This window comes from Paramisgurnus dabryanus, chromosome 20 (assembly GCF_030506205.2).
Source record: "Paramisgurnus dabryanus chromosome 20, PD_genome_1.1, whole genome shotgun sequence".
NCBI classification, from domain to species: domain Eukaryota; kingdom Metazoa; phylum Chordata; class Actinopteri; order Cypriniformes; family Cobitidae; genus Paramisgurnus; species Paramisgurnus dabryanus.
The window spans coordinates 33,378,126-33,405,831 of NC_133356.1; the positions used below are offsets into that span (position 1 = coordinate 33,378,126).

Genomic DNA, 27,706 nt, shown 5'->3' on the forward strand with positions numbered 1-27,706 from the left:
TTGACAGTGTTACCCGCCAATTGCAAAATCCACCCGCATTTGGCGCGTGGTCGGGTGTTAATTTCATGCCCTGCGCCTCTGACTCCAGCCGGAAGTGTTACGCTCCTTACCATGTTTGAAAGATTTGCGCACAAACCAATGCTAATAGGAGTTATCTTACAGGCTGCGAGTCCGAAGTGGGAGGAATCAAGATAAAGTCGGTCTTTACTACATCACAAATCCCAGAAAGTAAACTGTTGCCTACAATGTTGTAGTCCAAGAAACGAGATTTACGTTGGAGATGATAACTCGCGTCATCGTTTACTTAGGGGTATGTACCTTTTGCTATTGTTAACATGTACTAATTACACTTACACACATTAAAGGAAATGTAAAATCGTGAATCGGACCATTGGTTCTCTTCAAAACCAATTCCCATAACCGTTCTTGTCTTAAGACAATTTTGAAGAACGTTTTTTTATCCAATTTAAATGTTTACTAGTATATTTAAAATAGTTTTGGACAGACAAACATTATTATTATTATTATTATTATTATATTATTTTTGCTGAATGGAAATACACATAAAAAATTGAAAAGTATATAAGCACCAGTAGATAAAAAGTCCTAAACCAGTCATGAACAGTACATACAGTATAAGTGATATATAACTGTTCATTTAGGTTTTACTGTTCATATATGAAAATTAAAAACTATAAGTAATAAATAAAAATATTGTTTTATTATAAACACTGAATAAAAGTTTTTAATAAGGCAAAATAATTTAAAACTACATGGTTCAAACACTACATTTATTGTTAATTCACAGCATGTGTTTTCAGTTAAGTAAAAAGCGCTAGATAAAGATGTATAATATATGGATGGAGGAAGATCATAGTGTTCAGCGTACTGAAGCCCTGCATCCACTGATGAACGGGCGGAGGCTGAGCGCAGCCACACCCTCTTCATACCATTGGCCAGCTTTCTGTGCAACGTCACGTAGAAATGAACCACACGTTTATGGCGATGAATTATAGATTAAAGGGAGGCTGAAAATGCAGATTGGCTCCTGTACACAAACCATCACCTCATCCACGGATGACTGAGGAGATGCGAGCAGAAGACCCCTGGTGAAGTGTTCCAGCATTTACATTCAGCCATCAGTCATCATCTCTATGTCTGACAGCTTTCAGTTACGGACTCACAGCACGATGCGTGGATTCTGTAGAGACGGGACAGCCGTGGCTCTCGCGCTCTTGAACGCTTTGATGCTTGTCGCTGCAGCGGACGCGGAGCGCGCGTTTACAGATCATTTTCTCGTGCAGTTGCGCGAGGGGACAGCCGGAGATGCTCAGCAACTTGCCCTGGAGCATGGCTTTAGAAGTGCAAGGAAGGTAAGAGCCAATGATGTGTGGAGTATACATAACGATAAGAATGGATTTAAACTGCACATATACAGTAGTGCATGCATAAGCACCCGACACAAACCATTGTTTGATAAGTATGCAATCACGTTGAGCCATATAAGTCAATCATATGCATCTGAGCACAAGATGTTCTTGTTAAGAAAACAGATGTTTTATAATATGATATATTACGTAAGTTTATTCATGTATTGCTTTCTAATGACCTAATTAAGCATTAGCATTTTTTCCAGCTTCATTTTGGAAATCAAATGAGTATATGCTTTACTGTAGTCCAAGAAATAAACAAGGATGAAAAGAAAAGCAGATTATCCTTTTTTAATCTTAGATGATTCTGATTGGAATTAGGATCTCCTGTAATACTGTAGGAAAATGATGATGGAAAATCGAACAGGAACCATGCACAAATCCTTATAAATGAAGTTTGACTTGGAGATCATGTACAGTTGTGACAACCGATTCCATTATTAGGAGTTTCATTACTAATAATGGTTTTATTATTACATTATGTTACTGTACCATACTAATATATTTTATTAGAATGTATCAGCTGTAAGTTAAAGGTTATGAATTACTCCTGTAACTAGCAAACATATCCCACACAGCAAAAGGACTCCGTGGCGGATCAGTCGCGGAGGTATCGCGGCTTCCGGAACGGACCCGCGAAACGGACCCGTGGCGGCGTCCACTTGCGCGCAGTGACGGATCCGCAATGAAGGCGGATCGCGGACCCGCCGTGGCCTCGGGCTGCATACGCTCCGCATCCGTGGCGCAAATTCATTCATATATCCGCCGCGGACCCGCAACTGACTCATTTAAAGTCTGAAATAAGCTCCGGGACGGATCCGCAACGGATGCAGACCGGAGCTACTGACTCCGGAGCGCTTCCGTTACGAATCCGCTCCAAAGCTTATTGCTATCAGGACCGGGTCCGTTTTGGACCCGTTCATCTCACTTTCAAATTCAAAATCCTTTCTTACTGTAGGATAAAATAGGATAAACTAAACTAAAGGATAAAACCAAAACTATCACTAGACCTGGCCACTGCAGCAATATAGAACCTAAAATCTGCATTGTCTTGTATTTTTAACCTAACAATATTGTAAATAGGTATAACAGAAAAGTTTCACTAAAATATATCAATTTAATGTACAAAAGAATTACTACTCAATGGAAATATAAAATTGCCATTTACATTTATGGACAGTTATAGCATATTCTGTTTTTGTTTAAAAATATTATTTTTGTGGTCAAAACCTAATTTAGTGCTTTATAGGCCCAGGTGAATGCAAACATAAAATACTTGATCTATTAGGCTACAACTTCAATGAAATGCTGCACTATGCACAGCTAAAACATCTGACAATGAATAACTGGAGAAAGACAAGTTGTTCAACAAAAATGTTTTTTTTATTATTTAATCATTTCTCCCATTACACGTCTCCTTGTTGCCCGATCTGTTGCCAGGTTGAACACAGCACCTGTAATCAAACAGACAGATATTAGTATGTAGCATCCAAAGTCATATGCTTATCATAATAACACCACCGAATGAAGTAAAAGTACAGTTTTTTCACTAGAAATGTACTTGAGTAAATTTATTCTTAAAAATCACTTTAAAAGTACTAGTTACCCAAAACTGTAAATGGAATTCGTTACACACCTCTGGTTAAATCACCCTGTTAACAGCCGCTCAAAATAACAGACGAGAAGATTGTCTTTACCAACCACACAGTCGTTTTGACTGACACCTGCATTCATTTAGTCACTGATTAGGTCACATGGCATCTTGCAGTGTGACCGTGAGTCTGAACCGAGTCAAACAATGAGTAAATTGCCAAAGATTAATTTTCATTATAAAGAAGATGGCAAATACACTACACCAAAATTGCCAACATGTACACTTAATAATGCACAGCTAGGGCCATTATCCACGAGTGAACATGCTAAAGTTTTCCTAATATCAACGTCATTCCAATCATTAGTATGATTAAAAAACAATGTTTACTGGCACAATTATATCAATACTTACTCAAAAGAGTGTTCAGCTGAACCGTGTCCCAGCAAGAAAATCTCGATTGACAGGTGTGCATCGTTTAACCGTTCAGTAAAGGTGCATCCGAGGATCCGACATGGGTCCGTTCAGGATCCGCTGTTTGACAGTAGAATTTACCGCGCTGCCGGAGGCGGAGCTGATCCTCTGCGCGGCTCCAAAACGAATCTGACAGTCACGCGGGTTTGGCGACTTGAACGCGGATCCGCATAGGAGTCTCCTGCTGTGTGGGATCTTTCATCAGACACGGCTATGTTTGTTTATTCCATTTCCATAAAAGGCCATTTATCACAGAAGAGAGGATTTGATTAGCCTGACAAATGAGTCCTGTCAGATGTCAAAATATCACCGCTTCAGCACTCAACGGCGTGGAACAGACGTTCATGTGTGGCCATGCATTAGAATATCACCTTTGCATGCAGTATTGCCTTAGACATTTCAAAAAGCACACCTCAAAAACACAGAGACTGTTGAAGTCAAGATTCATGCTTAAAAATCAAGCTGCTATAAAAGGGGTTTCCTCACAGCAGTGCCATTTGTGGTTCCCTAAAGCAGCTTTCAGTGAAATGTTATTCAGAAAACCATTTCTTTGTCACCCTTATATAGTCTGTAAAACCTTTTTCATCCACAAAAAAGCTTTAACAGAAAGGTGCTTCGGATTGTAAACATTCTTTGTGGAACCATACAGACCAGCCGAGAACCTTTTAGGAATAGTGCACTCGCCTTGCATTAGGTCATTCTTTGCTTTGTTCACACAGCGAGCTTAAATTCCAGGACTTTTTATTTTTACAGCTTAAAATATACGGTCTAGCAATAATAAGTGTCAATTTAATTTAAAGTTTTTGACCAATAAATATTTATAAAATATAATATATTTGTGCATTTTTTAATGTTATACACACAAACTGTTTCACATCTTTTCATACTGTAGTAAATTTCATAGCTTTAGGCAGAAAATATATTGTATATACACTAGTATATATACTGTATGCATATCAACATTTTTAAAAGTGTATTGATTAGATGAGACACAATTTTGCCACAAACACATTTGACAGATAGGCTACTTTAAGCCAAAGTGACTTATAGTGCATTACAAGCTAAACATTTCATCACTATGTGTGTGTTACCTGGGATCGAACCCATGACCTTTGAGCTGCTTACATGACTGATCTAGCTACAGAAGGTTGAAACTTTGACCTTTCCAAAGATTAAACACTTTATCCTGGTTTCACAGACAAGGCTTAAGGCTAGTCCTAGACTAAAACACATGATTGAGTCTCAAGTGAAAATAACTTGAAGTGACAGGTCTTAAAATAAGCCATTGCTATTGATTTGTTTCAAGAGATACACACTCGTAACGTCTTTTACTAAGGCATGTTTATAACAGATGCTTAAACATCTTAATTTAAAGGCGGAGTCCACGATGTTTGAAAAACGGTTTGGAAAAGGAGACGGGCCGACTACCAAAACACACTTATAGCCAATCAAATCAAATCAAATGCCGGGTTGCGTATGTGTGGGGCGGGTCTATCAACAGAAGGTCCAGATTCTATTGGGGTAGGGGCGTGTTTGTTTAGGCGATTTCAAATATCAACACTGGCTTTCAAACATCATGGACTCCGCCTTTAACTAAGGCCTAGTGACTCCTGGCTTTAGCTAAGCCTTATCTGTGAAACCAGGCCATTAACATTTAATTGCTTACACCAGGGAAAACATACATACAGTAATTGTTTAGACAATGCACACAGGCTGTCTAATTAAACTGTTAAATTTCAGGTTTCCTTCGGCGAGGGGTTATTTCATTTCTACCCACAAGATACCCCGAAAACTCGGAGGAAGCGCAGTCTTCACCACCACCATCAGCTGGTCAAAGATCAACGGGTAAGACTGCTAACTTACAGTGTTGTGTTTCATAGAAACTAGCCCAGCCGCGGTTAGTCGAAGCAATGCCTAATCTGATGCGATAACCAATGTTTACATTCAATTACATACAGTACAGTGTCAGTTTGGTGAAGTCAGACAGTTCTTTTTTTATATGCAACCTTTCCTCGATCGTTGGCTGTTATTTTTGTCTGGCACCGTGACATTTAGCAGTTAAGATGATGTTATATTCATCAACCCTTCTGCTTACATTTTCAGTTTTTACACTCTTAATAGCGAAATGTTTAATAACCATAGATGTTTTAATTGTGGCTTTAAACAAGGCTTGAATAGTTAAATAATTTATTAATCTGAGTTAAACCTCTCAAATGTACGTCTTTCAACCGGGAACATTTTAACCCAGGGAAGATCAGAGATTAAACTTCTTTTAACATTCACATACATTTAAAAAGTTTAGATGTCTGTATCAGGAGTTAGTAGTTGGGATTATCGCACTGAAATCTTGCTCTACAGGTTATATGCATGAAAACAAATCTAAGTTATAACACTTTTATGTGTTAGCAATGAGATCTAAATTGACTCAATTTAGTTTTTAATAATAACATTTAATAATAACGATAATGTTCTGATCTCATAATGCACAAATCTTTCATGCATGTAATTAAAAATTGCAAAGAGATCAGAAATAAAATCTTACTAAAATGGCCTTCTATCGTTTTCTTTTTTCCTACGGTCTTTTTCACTGCTAATAGTCAGTTATCATGATCCAGTTAATTTCCAAAGGATAAATTCATGTCCTGATTTGTAATTGTCCTTTTACACTTGTTCAGAACATACGTATGTGACCCGTGCTGGCAAAATGAGTCAGAATGGGCACCGTTTAATTTTGAGCTGCAGGGAAAAGAATGTATTAAAGTCTATTTTGGTCGAAATTGAGATTGTCATAAAAATAAATACACTAATCCCTCGTCTAGCGATCTCAATGCTCTAAGTAGTCATTAAACATCTAAAATGATTTTATTTGTACGTTTTATAGGTGTACAGTCCTAAATGCTTAATCTATACAAAGATGCGTCTCCTTCAACATGCGCATCTGAGATTTTGGTTTTAAAATATCCAGGAATTAAAAAATAAAGTGCAGGACTTGCTTGATGTTAAAAAAGTTATTAAGACACATAGAGTTCGGGTCCTGATTGATGTTTAAAGGGTTATTAACGATTTAACGATTTAAACAAATCTTACATAGTTTTGAAGTTTTTTTTAATAGAGAATGTCAAAATATCTGTACTTCTTTTTTTTTTACTTTGCTCATTCCGACTCATTTTGCCAGCACTGGTTTCATTATTATATTACAGGTGTCTGGTTGTGTTTTACAATACATTTGGATTAATGGGTCACAAACAGCATTTCATCTAAATTGGATTTCCACAGTACCACTGAAATTGTAGCCTGGACATTTGTCCCATACCTATTTCCATGTGTTAGATTTATGGTGTCATTCAGAGCTTTTAAATGTGAAGGTTTGTTTGATCTGATCTCATTATAAACATTGTAAACGGCTATAGCTGCCTGTGATGGGTTCACCACAACAAATGTGTTGCCTCATTTATATTCAAGCAAAGAGCCTTCAGGATAACCCTGTAAGGTCTTTCAGAATCAATAGGAAGGGATGAAGAGGAGGTTCCTCTGTCACCGAAATCTTTTACAGCTGAAGTGTTGGCATAGAGCGCTTGTATTGATCTGTGTCTTTTTCTTCACGCTCTCCTCTCAGGTTGTTTACATTGAGGCATAGCTAATATTTGCTATGCTCTTCATTTGGACAGTCCTCAGTCTTTTGTAGATGTTGCATAATGCCTTCCTCAGTTCTGGTGAAGTGAGTGTGTTGTTTTTCGGTTAAACGCTATCTCTCTTGTCCCAGCTTAATATAGAGACAGCTGGAATATAAGCAAACCAGTCGATTCCCAGTGAAGCCTACACGGTGTGGCTCAGTGGTGCTATCAGAACATCACACATTGTTTTTTGACAATGGCTGAAATCTGGACACGACCAATTGACTGATGGAGGGAGGGGTTGAGAAACCTGCATGAAAACATCAATTTATTTTACAATTCTGTTCTTCAGTGTCAATATGCAAAGACAACCTGCAAGCAGCAAATAGAGTTGACTTCGTAAGAGGTGGTTGAGGTATTTCAGATACATGTTTGAAACAGTATATTGTTACTATTGGGCAATAAGAGTACAACAGTCATTGTGGATTGGAACAAATATTATTCTTGATCTGATCAATAAAAAACATGTGGAAGCCATAATATTTTCATCGAGTCACGTCTAGGATAACTCTGAGGTATCGTACACGGGAAATGCACATAAAATAGCGCTAGCTTAGTCAGATAGCGTCTACTTCAAAATGCAAAATATGCGTTAGCAGCCAATGTTAATCGTTAATGATTTGGAAATGTAATGTTAAACTATGTGAGTGGTGCCACAAACTGGATTTGGATGACGACATAGGCATGGACCAATCACTGAATAGATTTCCTTATTTAAGAATATTCTGACCATTTATTCACATTGAATGGTGGAATTCCTAAGAGAAGGTTTACGTTTAACACATTTAGCAATCAAGAATTTTCACATTATGATATACAAACATTGAAATTATAAACCGCAAATAATAAACCAGTGTGCTGTAAACTGACATGCAACAGTATATTATGATTTAATCAGCCACCTTGAATTCCAAAAGAAAATCGAACTGGCGCTTTAATGCTTGTCATCAAATGTTTCCAAAACATTTGCACACGTCTCTGTCTCCTCAGTGACATCACAAGCCCCTTCTAGAACCCCCTAACCCCTTGAGAGACATCTTCAGCTTTCTTAAATAACCTGGAGAGTAAGAGCGATTCTTAGCTTTAAGAAATTTAATAACTTGTTTTTTTATAATTTTTATATTTTTTTATAAAAAGTATCTAAAATATTTTATATATTTTTTTATTTGAAAGTAGGAGTAAATTATGAATTCTCAGCACTTAAGTACTTAAGAAGCTTGATCAATAAGGGCCCTCAATCCAAAGAAAGCTAATAAATAAATTCAGGTGCTGCACATATGAAGCGTACGCGGGGCCCTTTTGAGAAGCAGCATCATGTGAGTCACAAATGTGTCAGATGCGAGCAAATAAAACAGGCTGTTCTCAGTGCAGTCCCACAGGAAACACTACACAAAGAGCTGAGACGCATGAAAGAACATACAAGCGTGACTGAATGTGTTTCCCAATACACTTCGTATCACTGAAAACTTGCCATGAGTTTATTCTAACACATAATTTTTATTTTCACAATCAATAATTTGACAGATGGTAACACACTTGAGTAAGGGCAAAATGGAGAAAGAGATCATCAAATCTTTAAAACCTGCGAATGATGTAAAGTACAGAATCAACCCATACAGTATGAAACCAATTTAATCTAATGGTCATACTTGTACCTGCTCTTTTTACACTTTACAATGATCATGTCCTTGAATCTGGTGTCTGCAAAGAAACATGCACATATGTCAGAACATATCATTTGATCCAGCTGGTACAGTATGTATTACTACAAACACTGACAGTGTCTATATTAAGAAACTCTTAAATGCCCATTTTTGTGACTACCCGAGTCAATTTCACCATAAAGTGCCTTTTGCTGTCCTCATCAGAATCACTCAGTCATCATGCATATAATCCAAAATAATGAAATAATGAGATTTTATTATAAATGGCCGAACATTTACACACATACAAGTTCAATGATAAGTCTCTTGAAATAAGATTTTCCTATTTTATACCATTTTCTTTGATTTGATGTATGCGATTTTGGCATGTCCCAGACACTGCTCATCTAACTTAAGTGAGTGTAAAAGTGAATAAATGACTTAAAATTAAACATTTTTTTTTTACATTTTCTTATTGTCCTTAACAGGTTTTATGATAAAACAAATTATGTTTATATTTAATTTTCATAATAATATTAAGTATTTTGCACGTGTCCCTGAAATTGCTGTCCATCCTGAAATTAGCCTCTTTCACACAGTAATTTCAGTAAATTATCATGAATTTACCAAAATTAATCTACCAGTAAATACAAAAATTCACACGCAGTGACGTTCCGTCCTTTTCCCAGTAAGACATCATTCACACATTAATATCAAAATACCGTTAAACTCCGTGAGAAAGCGGAAGTGAATTTGTAAAAAAATCCACGTTCTTCATATCCAAGGTCCAAATTTTGCTGTTTTTACATCTGTGGCAAATGCTGTGGTCACGAAGTTGCTTGTGACCGAACAACATTGCATTAGGTGACGTCAAACCGAAACTGCGTCCTAAATAGATAGTAAGCTATTTGCCGAATCGTCAGCACTGATTTACCAGAAAGGTTCTGTTCACACATGACCTGTTAACTGCAATTTGCCAGTAAATTACCAGTAAAGACTGTATGTGTGAAAGGGACTATTTTGGGTTAAACCCCCCTTTTTTAAGAAACCAACTAAAGTAGTTAGAGACATCCCGTCGACCTCTTCTTCAGTTAATCATATAATGCAAACACAGTAAGGATATACATGTATACTTAATTTTTCCTTATTTTCATCATGTTGTGTTTGTAGTTGCATGTTGTCAAGCTTAAAATGTCCAATCTGTCATTGTGAAATATTTATTAATATAAAACTTAGCAGAAAATAAAAAGTGCTGGAGCTTGACCAATATGCATAACAGCCTAGGGATCCTTATTACAAAACATATGAAGTTAAATGAAAAATCTCTGGATTTTGCAGGCACTTTATAGTGATATTAACCCACCCAGAGGTCTTAAAAAATGTGAGATAAACCCAGATGTTATCATTTGCAGAACATCTGTTTTTATGTATTTGGATAGAAGATGTTTTATGCAACTCTCAATTCACATTTGAAAATAATTATCAAGTATGTGTCTTCTGAGCATTAAAATCATTGTTTCATAATGTGTTTGACTTTACATGTAGTATTACAACCAAAATCAAAGCATTTATAAATAAGCATCAATGTTGTCTAGAGTTCTGGTTTGGGCCGTCATCAAAGTGTTTTTAAAATCAGTGTACCGACTTTGATCTGTTTCATCATTATGCTGAGAACAAGAGCGCATGCAAATGTGAGAGGTTAATTTGAGTTTCCTTTGTCTGTTAGGGATGCCTGACATCATGTTTTAGTAGCGGTGGGCTTCAGGGGGCTTCCACTAATGTTCAGGTGAAAGGTCACGCTGTAAAGCTTCATTAGTTTGGTGATTTAAGGGCCAATGATCCAAGCATGAGTAACTTAACACTATAAAACTATTCACACCAGTAAAATTGTGCTCTGCTGTGCTGTTTGTCCATGATGAAAGACTAGTATTGCTGGCCACCAGTGTGTTGTGATGGCTGAAATTAGATGCTGGCATTGTGTTACCGCCAGCTGCCTTTCTGCATTACTTTATACTGTTTTGCGTGTTATAGTTTTCGTTACTTTACATTATTTAGATTAAAAAGCTAAATTTAAATTTGTTTTAAAAAGTGTTGCAATATTTAGTATTGTTTTATTTTCATCCAATGTTTAAGTGCTATAATTGGGTCCTCAGTGCTTCTATCAACCCAGTAACTTAGTTTTGGTAAACCATTCTCTGCAAGCATGTAATAGATCATTGAAATTTGGGTCATACCCAGAAGGGGATAATAGCACCCCTTAATCTGGATTATTCAACCATTTGGAAGGACACCTACAAAGTGGCAATTTTAACATGTTATAATAAATTATCTATATGGTATTTTGAGTTAGTCACATATGTACTCTGGGGAAACCAACTTTATTTGACTTTTTTAAGTGGTTTTTAGTGCATCCAATGCATTTTTGCTATCGTCCCAGAATTTTCATTTAGGTGCATCACTAATATAACTATTTGGTGGCAGTGTAATGACATTATAATGTTTTATGTATTATTTCCCACCAGGGACGTGCACAGGGGGGTTGCTCAGGTTGCCCGGGCAACTGCCCATATGCCCTTCTCAACTCAAGTTGCCCTTCCGATGTGGAAAAAAATTAATTGTACGTTTACTTTGTTTACACTATGCAGCGTTCCTTCGTTACTGTATTTTAATTAATTACGAAATTTGTATTTTATTTTTAAATTGCTATCTTGTGTTTCTGGCGCATTCGCGAATTAATGACTCGTTTGAGTCGTTTCCTTACAAAGTGTTGAAAATAAATGAGTCTTTTGAGTCGATTCTTTACAAAGCGAATGGGCCAAACGTTTTAAATTGGTTCGAGAATCAGTTTGAATGAATTGTTCAGATCGCTGCAAAAACGGAATCGTCCGAAGCTGTTTTACTCGTAGCCTATGTAGAAACACGCAGAATATAACCAGTGTTAGGTGACGTGGAAATGAATTTACCAATCTTTTAACTAAAAGCAAAACTTCACACATGTACCCGCCATTACATACACGCGACCTGTTCGTCGTCAGACACAGTTAAACGCGTGCAACCTCCAGAAGCATTGTAGCACAGATTGAAGAAAATCCATCGATGATTGACGTCTGATGATTGTCTGTACTGTATGATATAAGTGATTCTCCCAAAACACACGTGACATGACAACTTAAGAAAACATGAGTTTTGTCTAAAATCATTTTTATGTAAGTGTAAACTGTCAATGTCCTCAGACCATCTTAGGAGATTTCTAACTTTATACATATGCAAAACTGTTGTCAGTTTACTTGTCTGATATTTCAGCTATAAGCTACATCAACATTGAGACTAGAGTTAATTTGTTAATTTGAAATGCTTGTCTATTCTGTGTTTGTATTCTTTTTTCTGTACTGTTTGTGTATGTTGCAGTTTTACACATAGAAGTGCCCTTCATAAGTATTCTTCTGTTTGAAGTCAAGAAACAACCTGATCTCACGAATTTCCGTGGCATAGTCACGGAATTTTTTGCTAATTTTTCCGTGGCATTCTCACGGATCTCCTCATATTTCCGTGGCCCTGCCACGGACTTTCTTTTCCGTGGCATTCTCACGGATTGGTAACTCAACTGTTTTGTCCTATTTTCTTACCATTGTCGCTTCGGTTTAGGGTTAGATTTACATAAAATGACATCCCTACCCAAACCCAACTCTAACCCCAACACCAGGCAACAATTGATTAAAGTTTAGAAAATATAAAAGAATACATCAGAAAAAATAGTATAAACCAATACTTAAAGTGACAAACTAACGCAAACACCAAATCTAACCCTAAACCGAAGCGACAATGGTTTGAAAATAGGAAAAAGCAGTTGAGTAACCAATCCGTGAGAATGCCACGGAAAAGAAAGTCCGTGGCAGGGCCACGGAAATATGCGGAGATCCGTGAGAATGCCACGGAAAAATGAGCAAAAAATTCCGTGACTATCCCACGGAACTTTGTGAGATCATGTTGCAAGAAATGTCTAAACATTAAAAGATGAGTACAGAATCTGTCACATTATTTTTTTTAATGGTCACTGAGCTGTGTCCTGATTGTTTACACATGAAAATCATAAAATGTGTAGGATCAGTTTGATTCACTTATGTGCATTTGTGTACAACACACATAAATCAGCATTAAATGCTATTGTTCTTTGTTGTTAAAGCATGTATGTGTTGAAACATTAACAAAGGTTAATACAATTCTAAACTTCTGACATACTGATATTTATCTTACCAATTTCTGGTCTCCACAGCAAACAAAAAATCTTGTCTTTACAGTTCTGATACTTATGGAGGGCACTGTATTGTGTGTGTGTGTGTGTGTGTGTGTGTGTTTGTGCGTGTATATCTAGATTTATTTTTTCATGAGTAACTAGTAACTCACTACTTCAGTATTATTTATTTAGTTACTTGTACTTTAACTTGAGTAAAGTTTTTGGCTACTCTTTCCACCTCTGTTAAAATCTTTATGAATCTAGGCAGAGTTTGTCACGTTTAAGCCTAAATAATCAGACAGATAGCAGCTAGCTAGCAGACAAGCAGCCTAGGCTACAATTTTTTGCTAGGCATTAGGCAAACATGTTTGCTGATTTTAATAAAGACCCTGTTATCCTCAGTCCTTCATATAGGCCGTGAGTTAAAAAAAATGTTTGGGGGGGTGCCCTTTATTTAGGTCAGAGCAACTGCCCCTAAAAATTCCTGTGCACGTCCCTGTTTCCCACCAAGGTATACAAATCTTAAAAAAACGTATTTCTTAAATATATAAAAATATACGTTAATTATAAGGTAAATACACATTTTTTGGTTATATTTTAAACCTTAATGATTATTAAAATAAATAACATGCTGTTCATTCATATTAAAAATTAAAGTTACAAAGCTTAAAGTTTACTCCAAAGACAGATATTACATGTCCTAATATAACTAAGGCCTAGTACTGGATTAATCTAAACCCTGTTCGGGAAACTGCCCATAAGTCACAGAAATGTATTTTACAGTAGTAGACCCAATAAATCAAATGTTTGTAAAAAGGCAAATTGCACTTTAAAAAAATAAAGGTTGCTTTATTGTTTCCAAATCTGTAAGTCGTTTTGGATAAAAGCGTCTACTAAATGCCTAAATGTAAATGTACAAAATCTGTCACTGGGACGGTACCTTTTTAAAAAGGTACACATTGGTAATTCACAGATACTTACCAGTACCTCACTGGTACATATCTGTACCTAAATAGTACAAGGGGGACAGTCCCAGTGACAGCTTCTGTACCTTTATTTCTGAGAGTGTAGGGCCCCTTTATTAAGCGAAGAAGACTGAAAGGTTGATTTGTGGAAATCCAATGAAAGTTGCATTTGCTTTGTTTTTCAGGTGAAAAATGTGTTTCCCCAGGAGAATTTTGGCCGTCAAAAGAGAGGCTACAGAGACATCAGCAACATGGATGTTAATATGAGCGACCCACTTTTCACCAAACAGTGGTATCTTGTGAGTACTGTAATTACTGTTCATCATGTCTTCATTTTGGTTGACCTTTATCATTCTGATTGTGTCTACTAAATTCATCTGGATTGCTGATGGCCCTTCATTCAAATGTTTTGATATCGTCAAGCATTTATTAATTAATAAAAAAATCCAGTTTTTTTATTTTTCTCATGCTTCTCATGACAGCGTACTGGTCTGCTTTACAAAAGAATATTGTTCATTAATTTAGTTTGTCAGTTTTAAACACCTCACAGCAGGGTTTCAGTGAGGTGTAATACTGTATGTGTGACATTTATTTTCTCTACCTCGCTACCTCCATTGTAATATCTGATGAAGTCCTGGTGAGCGTCAGTTGGTCGGCTCATGTGATGTGTTTGTTTTGCTGAATTAGATAAACACAGGCCAGGCGGATGGAACCCCAGGGCTGGACCTTAATGTGGCAGAGGCCTGGAGCATGGGCTATACCGGCCAAGGGGTCACCATTGCCATCATGGACGATGGTGCGTGATCACTTATACTGTGGTGATCGATTATTTTTCATTTTATGTTGGACATTAAAACACTTTATAAAGTTATTCCTAGGTTGATTTTCAAAAGTGTTAAAATTGTAGTATTAGATCATTGAATCATTATGTTTGAGAATGAGTTAGGGGTGGGTCTAGCTGTTTGTCTGACCAATGGCAGCTGATGGGTAAAATATCTTACTGGCATAGAAATTACCCTGTAATCTTGATAATGTGAATATACACTCACCTAAAGGGTTATTAGGAACACCTGTTCAATTTCTCATTAATGCAATTATCTAATCAACCAATCACATGGCAGTTGATTCAATGCATTTAGGGGTGTGGTTCTGGTCAAGACAATCTCCTGAACTCCAAACTGAATGTCAGAATGGGAAAGAAAGGTGATTTAAGCAATTTTGAGCATGGCATGGTTGTTGGTTCCGGATGGGTCGGTCTGAGTATTTCACCATCTGCTCAGTTACTGGGATTTTCACGCACAACCATTTCTAGGGTTTACAAAGAATGGTGTGAAAAGTCAAAAACATCCAGGATGCTGCAGTCCTGTGGGTGAAAATGCCTTGTTGATGCTAGAGGTCAGAGGAGAATGGGCCGACTGATTCAAGCTGATAAAAGAGCAACTTTGACTGAATAACCACTCGTTACAACCAAGGTATGCAGCAAAGCATTTGTGAAGCCACAACACACACAACCTTGAGGCGGATGGGCTACAACAGCAGAAGACCCCGCAGGGTACCACTCATCTCCACTACAAATAGGAAAAAGAGGCTACTGTTTGTATGAGCTCACCAAAATTGGACAGTTGAAGACTGGAAAAAAGTTGCCTGGTCTGATGAGTCTCGATTTCTGTTGAGACATTCAGATGGTAGAGAATTTGGCATGAACAGAATGAGAACATGGATCCATCATGCCTTGTTACCAATGTGCAGGGTGGTGGTGGTTGTGTAATGGTATGGGGGATGTTTTGTTGGCACACTTTAGGCCCCTTAGTGCCAATTGGGCATCGTTTAAATGCTACGGCCTACCTGAGCATTGTTTCTGACCATGTCCATCCCTTTATGACCACCATGTACCCATCCTCTGATGGCTACTTCCAGCAGGAAAATGCACCATGTCACAAAGCTCAAATCATTTCAAATTGGTTTCTTGAAGTGAGTTCACTAAAATGGCCCCCACAGTCACCAGATCTCAACCCAATAGAGCATCTTTGGGATGTGGTGGAACGGGAGCTTCGTGCCCTGGATTTGCATCCCACAAATCTCCATCAACTGCAAGATGCTATCCTATCAATATGGGCCAACATTTGTAAAGAATGCTTTCAGCACCTTGTTGAATCAATGCTACGCAGAATTAAGGCAGTTCTGAAGGCGAAAGGGGGTCAAACACAGTATTAGTATGGTGTTCCTAATAATCCTTTAGGTGAGTGGATGTTCAAATATGGGTAACTAATTCTGAATCACCTTACAGGTATTGATTATCTACACCCAGACCTCGCCTTGAATTACGTAAGTTTTTCCTTTTGTTTTGTTTGTTGTCATTTTACACTTTCATGTTGGATTTTGTTATGATAAAAGGGTCTAGAATCTAGATGAATGAATGAATGAAATGATGAACACAGTGCTCATGTTAAACAGTGTTACAGCACTGTTTCCTATACTGAATGTGATGGTAGAAATGAGTCATTAAGTAAATGTGAAGAAAGGTAATATCAGCAATTTTAGAAAGGCATCTCACTGGAATTATTCATTTTATCTGTAAATTCATTTCACAGGGGTTTTAAAATGTCAGTGCTGCTTTAAATGACCCCACTCGCATGTTATTATTAAACATATTTTTACGTTTGATTAAATATGGGTAAGATAAAGCAATTTTCAACTTCTTAAATATCTAACTCTTTCACAGTCAGCGTTTGTTTAAAAGTTGCCAGCCAGCGCCAGAATTTTTAAGATTTTCACCAAAATGTAATGCCTTTTTTAGAAAATGTTCTTCTTTAAATATATAAACATACAGTATATCAAATAAAAGAACAGACCATTTGATTGCAAACAAGGTTACACTTTATTTCGATAGTCCACTTTAGACATTCTACTAACCATAAATAACTTTGCAACTATATGTCCACTAACTTTCAATAATTTGCAACTATACGTCAACTAACTGACATTAGTGTATTAGTAGACTGTACGGGTTGGGGTTAGGGAAGAGGTTTGGGTTAGTGGAATAAGTTGACATGCACCTGCAAAGATACTTAGTCAGGTGAATGTCTGTTGAGATATCATCACAATAAAGTGTTAGTAGATATTAAGCAGACAGGCTACTAATTCTCTAAAGATTGGTAGTTGATAAGTAGTTGCAAAGTTACTTATAATTAGTAAAATGTCTAAAGTGGACTATTGAAATAAAGTGTTACCTTTACTGTTTTGGATCAGTGAACGCTTTAGTGTTTTATCAGTTGAGTAAAAGCACAGTCTAGTGGATAGGGGATCTATAATAATAATATATATAAATATATATAAATCATTTTATGTGCATTTCCAACAAAAATAGCTGGATCTTGATATGCACATAGAAGATGTTCACAGGTCTTGAATTAGCTCCCACACATAGAACCCAGCCAGTGGCAGAATGGTCAAGTCTATGTTTAAGATTAATGTGGGTTTCTAGTCTGTCTCAGTCACCAGCAAGCTCCCCTGTGCAAAGAGAACGTGTTGAATTTTTTAATCTTATGAACCAGAGCATACAGAAAGTGGACCGAATCCAATGTGTCGGAATCAGGGCCTGAAGTTAACTTTTTTGACCACCAGCCACTGTGGCAGGTGGATTTAGAAATCCACCTGCCACAGAGACTTTTTACCAGCCAGTTTATTTTTTTGCCTGAATAGTGAATGATAACACTGTCTTTATTGTATGAATTAAATGTAAAAAAAATTTTAGAGCTACAAAAGTGAATTTCTCTTTGTCTTATGTTGTTTGATTAACATTAATGACACAGACTTAAGTAGGTTAATAGAGGTTACTGTCTCTTTAAGACCAGCACAGACTGGTTTTTGACTCTCTAATACATACACTTAAGACATAAAGAAATGTTTTATTAGAAAAAGAATACTGTTGAGATCATTTTGTTTATATGTGCCCTGTCAAGAGCAAAAAGATTTTATGTACGCTTGCTTTAAGGAACGCGTCTCTCCGATGTGCCCTATTGAGTCCCCTTAAACCCGCGCACGCATACAGAGACGGAGGGGGCACAAACTGCGCACATAAACGCCGCACATACTGTACGTTGTTTTTCATTACTCTATTCGCAAAATGTATGTTAATGTACTACAGTATAAGGCGTAGTAGCGCAACTCTCTCTAAAGTTTACACATCAAGAGTTCTGATCCATCACAGCAGCACTACTGTACACATCTGTGCAACTGTGATTATACTGTAGCCTATGTCAGCATTGCATTCTCATCCCATCTCACCAACAGTTTAATACTTACTCGCACATCCAAACGTAGTCAGAGAAGTGCCTCATCTTCTTTCCAATCGCATGAGCGTTGCGAAACAGCAGTCACATCCTCTCAATGAATCACTCAATTTGCATCAGTAATATGCGCAGGTTGATAAGAAATGAGCGGGTGCCGCCTGTTACGAGTCATTCAAAAATATTTTAATGATATTCAGGCCGCGGTCAGTCGGTCGAGTTTAAAAACTATTTTGAACAATTGCGGACGCGAAATGTCGGTCGGGAGTGGGTTGTTTATACAATGACCCGCATATCACTGATTCGCATTGGCTACCCGCCAATGTGGCTGGTAGATTGACAGTGTTACCCGCCAATTGCAAAATCCACCCGCATTTGGCGCGTGGTCGGGTGTTAATTTCATGCCCTGGTCGGAATATTTCCTATTCTGAATGTTTGCAAAAACAGCCTATGTTTTCAAATTGATGACACAAATGTGTTTCCTCTGCAACTAAATGGTTGGGGTTTCCTTTTCCGCTGAGATTTTACTGCACCTTGGCAATTAAAAGATTGCTGACACACATCTCAGTGCCCTGTTTGAAAACCCTCCCAATCTGTCTCTCAGTGGGGGAACAATTTCTTCTCTGAAAGGGTTTGGAACCAAAAACTGGGGCTTGTAAGCCATCATATGAATCATCAGTAAAAATATATCATCATTCTTTAAACATTCTAAGGATTATTAATGAACTGGAATCATTAAGGCCAATTGAAATCAGAGTATCAAACTAGGTTTTAGCCAAAGAACATAGATGTTGTTGTTTTGGACCCGCTGTGCTTGGTAACAGCGAAAGCCCTTAATGTGGAACACAGATGAGTTTCAACCCAAAAATAACCTCAGTTTGTCTGCAGTGGTGGATGCGGGTGATGCACTCGTCTGACATCTCCAACTGAGCCCAGCTGAAACTAATTGACCATGTCCTCCTCTGCTACAGTTTCTGTTGGAGAGACTTGTAGCTCGGCTTCCTGGTTTCTTAACGTAACTATCGTTGTTAAAGTTATAGCTGGTTAAAAACAGATTTAGGATAATTTCCCTAATAACGACTAATGTGGGTTGGGGAGTGAATAAAATCTTTTGACAAGGGACTGGATTTAATTCATTGCTTGTGCGGTCTACAGCCAAACGTTCAGCTGCATGTTTATTTTTCAACGTACAAGTGCTGTCCTCAGTTATATTCAGTTACCATGCTGATAAAGTGATAGAGGAGGCAGACAAAAGGGAAGATGCCACTATGGTCAAGGTGGCTGAAAGTTTAGAGGATACCTCTAAGACAATATAACACCTAGCAGCTAGCACAGGGGCGGCTGAGAGTCCAAGCAGAGCTTTAAGTTGGTCAACCCCACTGCAGCATTCGTCAAGGTTCCCAAGCACCATGTCATGGCCACGTAGGTTTGGCGGACCAGGGCTCAGCAAACAGGGTGGAGTCAAAGAGAGTGAGGACCAAGTCAGAGCTGTATGGAAGAAGGAGTCCGGTGGAACTGAAAGGGGTGCAGGGCTGAGGTGCAGCAGGAAGCCCAGACATCTGCTGTAGAAACAGTGTGGCATTGTGTGTTGCATTGTTGTTGATGTTGGTTATGAAAGAATGTTAATGTGAAACTATGATGAGAATAATAATTTAAAACATTTATAGACAAACAAGCCAACTATGATCATAAACACAATCGTTGTCGTCTATCGGTACAGCTCGTGGGGAGGTGGCATGATTGGCGTGGAATCAGATGTGAACAGGTGGTGATAGAACCTGAGGCGGAGCTGAAGAGCTAGTGGATATCAGCAGCCTGGGCATAGCCAGGGAGCTGGCAGGCACCAACAAAGGTGCTAGGCAGAACCAGGGGAGATGAAGGAGTCAGTGAGCTGGGTGAGCGAGCACCAGTGGGGACAAAGGAGCCATGGAGGGACCCAATGCCTGTCTCCAGCCTCAGGATTAAAATGGTCAGCTCAGGGTCTGGGATGGAAATTGTGGGTGGCTCTGTCTCTCCGACTGGAGGTTCCTTGGTGGGCATTGATATCATCATATGGTCCTCCTCTATCTCACAGACTGTGAGGGGGAAAATGTCCCACTTTCCATACTTAACAAACCTTCTTCAAGAACTGTCTCCAGGCAGTTCTCTCATTGAGAACCGGTAGTACACACAGAGGCAGTGACCCATATAGTGCTTTAGGCATACCAGCACCAAAAAAATTGCTCGTATGGTTTTCAAGCCATGATTCCTCTTGATTGAGGCAAATTAAGTGCACAGCTGGAGTATCCATCTTAAACAGTTTGTTTGTTATTTTTGAGAGAGAGGGGTGTGGTTGAAGTTGGCAAAATGTCTAGCACCATATCATGCATTTAATGCCGAGTTCAGACTGCACGATTTTCAAAGTAGTCGGGTCACAGATCTTTTCATACTGTGTGGCTATCTGGGGTAGCGTTCAGTCAATGCTGTTTTCACACTGCACAACGGACCGGCGACAGGGGTTTTCACACGGGATGACTTTACAGTAGGAAAAATCGCCAACAACTTTGTCTTGGTTCGCACACTACGTCTCACAGCTAAGTGACAAGGAAACAACGCGAGGTCGCGCGTACGAGACCGGAGTTCTCACGTGACACTGCTGATTATTATTATTAAAAATGGTAGCCCGCAAGACGCTTGCAATACAAACTGCATGTGCGCTCATTTGTAGCAAAGATAAAAGAAAAGATGCCCCTTTCTTAACCAAATCCGTGCTTGCTGATATTATGGGCTGCAACTTCATAACTCCTCCCTGAACTTCCAGCTGCCCTGTATGTTGCTCTCTTATTGGTTGAAAGTCATCGCCGATGTTATTTTCAGTCAGAACACATTTCATACTGCATGATTTTGAATCGCCGACCGGTCCACATATTTAGCATGCCAAATATCTCACGGGTGTCGGCGACTCGTCAGCAATTCTCTCAGATCGAGTTTTTGATAATTCACAGTGTGTGATTGTCACTCATGTGCATGAGCATCGATTTGTCTGCGATTTCTCAAAACCTGTCGGCGAGTCAAAATCAGGGCTAAAATCGTGCAATCTGAACTCAGCATAAGTTGTTGCAAAGTGATAATGTGATATTTTTTTTTAAGGAACAGTTCAACCAAAGCTAATGCCTGCAGATTTATTGGTTAAGATTTTACAGTTAACATAAATCATTAACCTAACACAGTGCAAAACAAAATAGTTTATCATACAAGAGTTTGGCATAACATCTAACAATTAAATTATGCATTGTTATTAATTCACCACACAAAGCATTTGTTGCTAGCACAAATCATATTTATCCTCGTTACCATGCGATTCCTTTGTTTTGTTTTGACAATATTCAACACTTTATATTGGCTTTCAAATCACCAACAAAAGATATGCTAAGCTCTTTCCTGTACCTTATAACCCTATTAACTTTGCTGTCCAAATTGAGAACCACTGCACTAAAAAGTATGAAATATTTTCCTAATAGTCATGACATATCTTGTGCTTTATATCACAAAAACTGCACGGATAATTCACATTGCTATTTCACTCTCCCATTACTATATTATGAATAGATGGCTCTATTAATGGCAGTGTGACTGCAATTATGCAATGATTTGAACGGGTCCGGTTTGTACAATTGGTCTTTAGACAAGTATACAAACCTCCCCCATGTCATTCCATCCTCCCAGTTACCAGATCCAAACATGTCATGGCCAGGAATAAGAGGCTTCTCTTTGTCTCTTAACTGACTCATTCTCATCAACCAAAGCCTTCGACTTCTCCAGTGAGCCATCTTTTCAGCTTCAGTCTAATGAAGGCCACGTTCTGGTCTCTCTGGGTAATGAATGTACCATATTATGAAAGAGTGTATGGTGGACAGGATAGCGGCGTGAAAAGCTGGTAGACCAGAGTGAAAAAGTGACCAACAGTTGATAGGCAAGGCGAGAACAGGAATCTAAGGCATTTTCTGCAGGTGTCTAGAGGGTTACGCCTGTCTTTGCTGGTTTTATCCTGAAGAGAAAAATGTGTTTATTGCTCTGGCTGAATTAATGTGAACATGACAGATGTGCCACTCTTTGTTGATGCTATACTGTTTATTTTATTTTTCAATTATGTTATCTTTGGGTTCCAGATTCACAGAGAAAATTAAGACAAAACTGTAAAAAGTTATGATGTAGTTACTGCGATATAAAACTATTTGAACCGTGATCGACCACAATAAAGTTTTGACAGAATTTAGGTGTTATTTTGGTGCTTAGAGCTCATAGATATTTCATTAATAAAACACACAGAGGGATTCACACAATGAGAAATCTAGAGATGAGCTCTAAATAATTCATGAATAATTACTGAAATGCAGCTTATTGTTTATTTTGACATAATTGGCTCTTGTCGTGTTTGTTAGGCATGATGACATTTTTTTGTTTGTTTTGTTTCAGAATGCTGAAGCCAGCTTTGACTTTAGTAGCAATGACCCGTACCCTTATCCCCGGTACACAGATGACTGGTTTAACAGGTAAGGAGGATTGTGTTTCTTTGAGATGCTATGTGTTAGGATTGTGCAATACGTCTTATTCAACCTGCCACAATGTTGATTCCAAAACAAGCCTGTGAGGGATGGACGTCCACTTTAAAACTATTGTTTTGTACTGGGAAGCTGGTCATTTAGCCATCAAAACACAGAAAATACATCGTTTTACACATTTCAGAAATCATGGATTGTTAAAATGAGAAGGGACATGTGACCTAATTTTGAGATAAGAGCAGCACAATGTGTACATAATATCGGTTTTGTTATTAGGCTGTTGGCTAATCATTAATTTCTAATATTGTAAGTATGATTAAAACACCAATATAGTCCTGTAACTAAGAACATATCTCCAATTTGTACAGATTACAAAAAAGTGCAAGACATTACAAATACTTTAAAAACCTTTTTCATTTCTAACTAAAAAACATTTGTACACAACGTTGGGCTATGGGGTTTTACCTCGAACAACATTTGCACATGTAAATAGCTTGTTATCAAGTCAATTATTAAGTCAATGTTTACATCTTGAAAAAACATAGTGGAGAAAATACATCCCTGCTGAAAATAACCAGCATGGACCAGCATGGGAATTATGCTGGTCTATGCTGGTTTAGCTGGTGGTCACCAGCATACCAGCACCAAAACACAACATATGCTGGTCTTGCTGGTATGACCAGCATGGGATGCTGGTGCTAATGCTAGTTTTGTGCTGGTTTAGCTGGTGCTAATGCTGGTTTGGTGCTGGTTTAGCTTGTGCTAATGCTGGTTTGGTGCTGGTTTAGCTGGTGCTAATGCTGGTTTGGTGCTGGTTTAGCTGGTGCTAATGCTGGTTTGGTGCTGGTTTAGCTGGTGCTAATGCTGGTTTGGTGCTGGTTTAGCTGGTGCTAATGCTGGTTTGGTGCTGGTTTAGCTTGTGCTAATGCTGGTTTGGTGCTGGTTTAGCTGGTGCTAATGCTGGTTTGGTGCTGGTTTAGCTGGTGCTAATGCTGGTTTGGTGCTGGTTTAGCTGGTGCTAATGCTGGTTTGGTGCTGGTTTAGCTGGTGCTAATGCTGGTTTGGTGCTGGTTTAGCTGGTGATAATGCTGGTTTGGTGCTGGTTTAGCTGGTGTTCACTTGGCCATTCGTGCCAGTTCCGCCGGACACGTCCCGAACATGCTTTCTGGTGCGTTCTCCGGAAGTCGCGTTGCTCGACCGCATACGTCATCGCGGTTCTCACATTTCAGTTAAAATACATTAGAAAATTAAGATTTATTTATTTTAAGACATACAACCCTGCTGAAAAAAACAGCATACCAGCAAGACCAGCATATGTTGTGTTTTGGTGCTGGTTTGTTAGTGAACACCAGCTAAACCAGCATCAGCACCAGCATTAGCATCAGCTAAACCAGCATTAGCACCAGCATCCCATGCTGGTCATACCAGCATATGTTGTGTTTTGGTGCTGGTATGCTGGTGACCACCAGCTAAACCAGCATAGACCAGCATAATTCCCATGCTGGTCCATGCTGGTTTGATGCTGGTTTTTTCAGCAGGGAATCATTGTAGTTTCATTCTTACCTTGAAATGTAATGGTTGCTTTTCTGAAATTGAACCCAAAATATTAAACCTTGAAGACGTATGCGGTCGACCAACGCGACTTCCGGAGAACACACCGGAAAACATGTTCGGGATGTGTCCGGCGGAACCGGCACGAATGGCCACCCTATGTTCACTAGCAAACCAGCACCAAAACACAACATATGCTGGTATGCTGGTTTTTTCAGCATGGATGGGATATACTATGATCTCTATACAAACTGAAGATGTATACTTAGTTGTTGTCATAATATATTGTATTGTTGCCCTATATTGGTGTTTTAAAGAAAACTAATTAGCTATTAGCCAACAAGCTAATATCCAAAACAAATATTATGTACACAATGCACTATTCTCATCTCACATTAGCTCATATGTCCCTTCTCAGTTTAACAATCCACGTTTTCTGAGGTTCTTTGTGCTGTATACATTTGTAAAATGTATTTTCTGTGTTTTAATGGCCGAATGACCAGCATCCTGATAGAAAACAATAGGTTCAAAGTGGACGTCCATCCCTCACAGTGTCGGTTTGGAAATTAACATGACGGCGGACTGAATAAGGCATATATGATAGTGTGTGCTTTGCTACAGATTTGAGTGCTTAAAGATTTTGCTAAACCATTTATATTTTACAAATAACATAATAGTGTAAACTTGAAGTAATGCTCAAATACAGAGGGTAATGTGTCTCAGTTGTTTTAATAAGATGGAATATAAACTGTGACACAAAGCAAAATGTAATTTACATTTACAGGCACAGATCAATGTTTCAATCTTGCACATACTGTAGAAACGGTTTCACTTTTGACCCAAGCGTTTAACACAATGCTTGTGCGTTTATGGTCATTCAGTATGTGTTTTTTATATAATAATAACATAACATATGTTTGCAACAGTTTGTGAAATTTCATCCAATAAAAATGGCCATTGTCATAGTACATTTAAATGCTTTCTATAATGAGCAGACATTATGATACACATCATTAACATAATAGAAAAGGAGCGTGATATAAGATTTTATTTTTAGCAAGCAGTCAGTTTATGGAGCTGAAAGCGTGTTTGCTAGCAGTGGTTAGATGAAGGACTGCTTGCCACTCAGTATTGATTTTCCTTACACGCAGCCCCATTAAGTCATCTCTCACTGGGCTCTTAGCCCAGCTGCATTAACACACAGCACGCTGAGCCCTCTCTTATACGCTCTTATACACAGAACAGCAGGGGTCTGACCGAAAAACAACCAGAGGTGAAGATTAAGAGTCAAATAATGCCCATCATTTCATTAATGCATTTGGCAGGTGCTTTTATCCAGCGCATTAAGAGTGTATATTTTATCATTATGTGCAAGCATTGGGAATTGAACTCACAACCTTTGTGTGTGTGTGTGTGTGTGTGTGTGTATGTGTAAGCACTATGCTTTACCGACCAGGCTACAGCTAGTGGTGTATATAGTGTTTCAATCCTTATTACCGTTAGGGGTGACGTATGATGCTGTATTGATTCAATGTGTATTCATGGTTGCCTCCACCCTGATCTTCTTTCTGAGCGATTCACGTAGACTAGGAAAAATAAAAATCTACTCAAGATTAAAGGGAAGAGAGGAGAAAAGCCAGATGCAGTGTCCGGGCAATGCAGGAGATTCCTGACTGACATGAAAGCGACCCATAAATCGAGTGCTGTTGTTTTGGGCTCATTGTGGGGTTCTGGGGTGCCACAGAGATACAGTGTTTACATTCTAAAAGGATATGGCATACTCACAGTTGTAACCATTAGAAGTTTAACAATACATCGATATGGATTGATGCATCGGTTAAAATTCTAACGTTACGATGCATCGATGCCACACATAAAATATCAATATGAGGTACCTTTATTTTGACACTCTCCGCGTCCTCATTTCTTGACGTAACGTCCATCTACGCATTTCCGCCAAAGCGCGCATTTTTGTTTATTTTTTGTGAGCAAGTGAATGCAATGCAGCAACAAAGTGGTTGTAGCATGGAAAACACTGCGAAAAAGGCAGAAGACGTTGTGACTGCTATTGTGTTTTTGAAAATATTTTAGATTCGGAAAATGGATTGGACAAACAGATTTGCAGAAAATCTTTCCCCACACCAGCTAAAACACTAAAGACATTGACTGTTGCCATCATAAGCTTGATTTTATGTGACATTTTTTCCCTTCTTATTTATGTTTCTTTATTTAAAAAAGTTTTTTTTGTCCCAATTGGGACAGAGTGCATTTTTTGAAGAGTTTAATAAACGTTCATGTTATATTTTGGTTGCATCCATGAGTTATTATAAAATGCTGCACACAATATGTAAGTATCGATATATTAATTGTATCGGATCAAAATGTAATTGTTTGAAGAAATGGTTGATTTTCTGTAAATATCACCATTCGCTGGGCGGGAGATAATCGATAATGTATCGCATCGCAATGAACTGTCCGACTAACACCCTTATTAACCATGTAAACATACTGGTCTATATTATAAGAGAACCAAGTATTTTACGTTATACACATCATCTATAAAAACAAGTTTGACTTTGTTGACTAGCTCTTATTCGAGCCAGAAGCGATATACAGTCAGTGAGGCAAAAATCCATAACAGCATGGCTGGTCTCTTGGCTTAGGTGTATACAGTAGCTTTTTATAGCAGAGATTCGTGCACAGAATGTGGCCATCGTACAAAGCTCTGTAAAGATTGGCAAGCCTACCAAAGAGGCAAGTTGTCACACATTCTGTCTTCTTTTCCCGCTGTGAGAGCGTACTGCAGTAATATCATCTGTGTGCTGCAGTCTTACAGTATAATCAGAGGTTTATATATAAATAGAAACAGTGTCCGTATGAGCGGATGGGAGGAGGGACACATTGTGCAAGGGCTTGTCCTGTCGACTTTCTGTATTCAGATCATTTTAGCAGGGTGTCTTGTGTTGTAGGTTATTATTTGAGTGGGGGGAGATCATTAATGTATCTGTTTTATGTGTAATTGAGACCCAGGCATGTGTGTTGTTTATGTGTGTGTTCTTTAGACCTTGACATCTCTGGTCTCTATATGCAATCATGGTGGAAAATCAAAACTACATTGTGATAAATATATACAATATTAACCCACGTGAAATGTTTTAATGAATGCGTTGTTTTCAGTCATGGAACTAGATGTGCTGGAGAGGTGTCTGCAGTGTCCAACAACAACATCTGTGGGGTGGGTGTGGCCTACAACTCCAAAGTGGCAGGTACATTTCTGATCAGTTTTTGAAGTGATGATTTCATAATACCATTCT

At 38.3% G+C, this 27,706-nt stretch overlaps 1 protein-coding gene across 1 annotated transcript in view; it reads left to right on the plus strand.

Moving 5' to 3' along the window:
• Window positions 1-993: 993 nt before the first annotated feature.
• Window positions 994-27,706, plus strand: part of pcsk2 (proprotein convertase subtilisin/kexin type 2) — a 45,514-nt gene continuing 18,801 nt past the window's right edge. Inside the window, exons 1-7 of the mRNA XM_065249689.2 lie at window positions 994-1,373; window positions 5,236-5,340; window positions 14,197-14,310; window positions 14,699-14,807; window positions 16,299-16,336; window positions 22,756-22,832; window positions 27,570-27,658. Coding sequence (XP_065105761.1) covers window positions 1,155-1,373; window positions 5,236-5,340; window positions 14,197-14,310; window positions 14,699-14,807; window positions 16,299-16,336; window positions 22,756-22,832; window positions 27,570-27,658 — 751 coding nt within the window. The 5' untranslated portion in view covers window positions 994-1,154. The remainder of the gene's footprint in view (window positions 1,374-5,235; window positions 5,341-14,196; window positions 14,311-14,698; window positions 14,808-16,298; window positions 16,337-22,755; window positions 22,833-27,569; window positions 27,659-27,706) is intronic.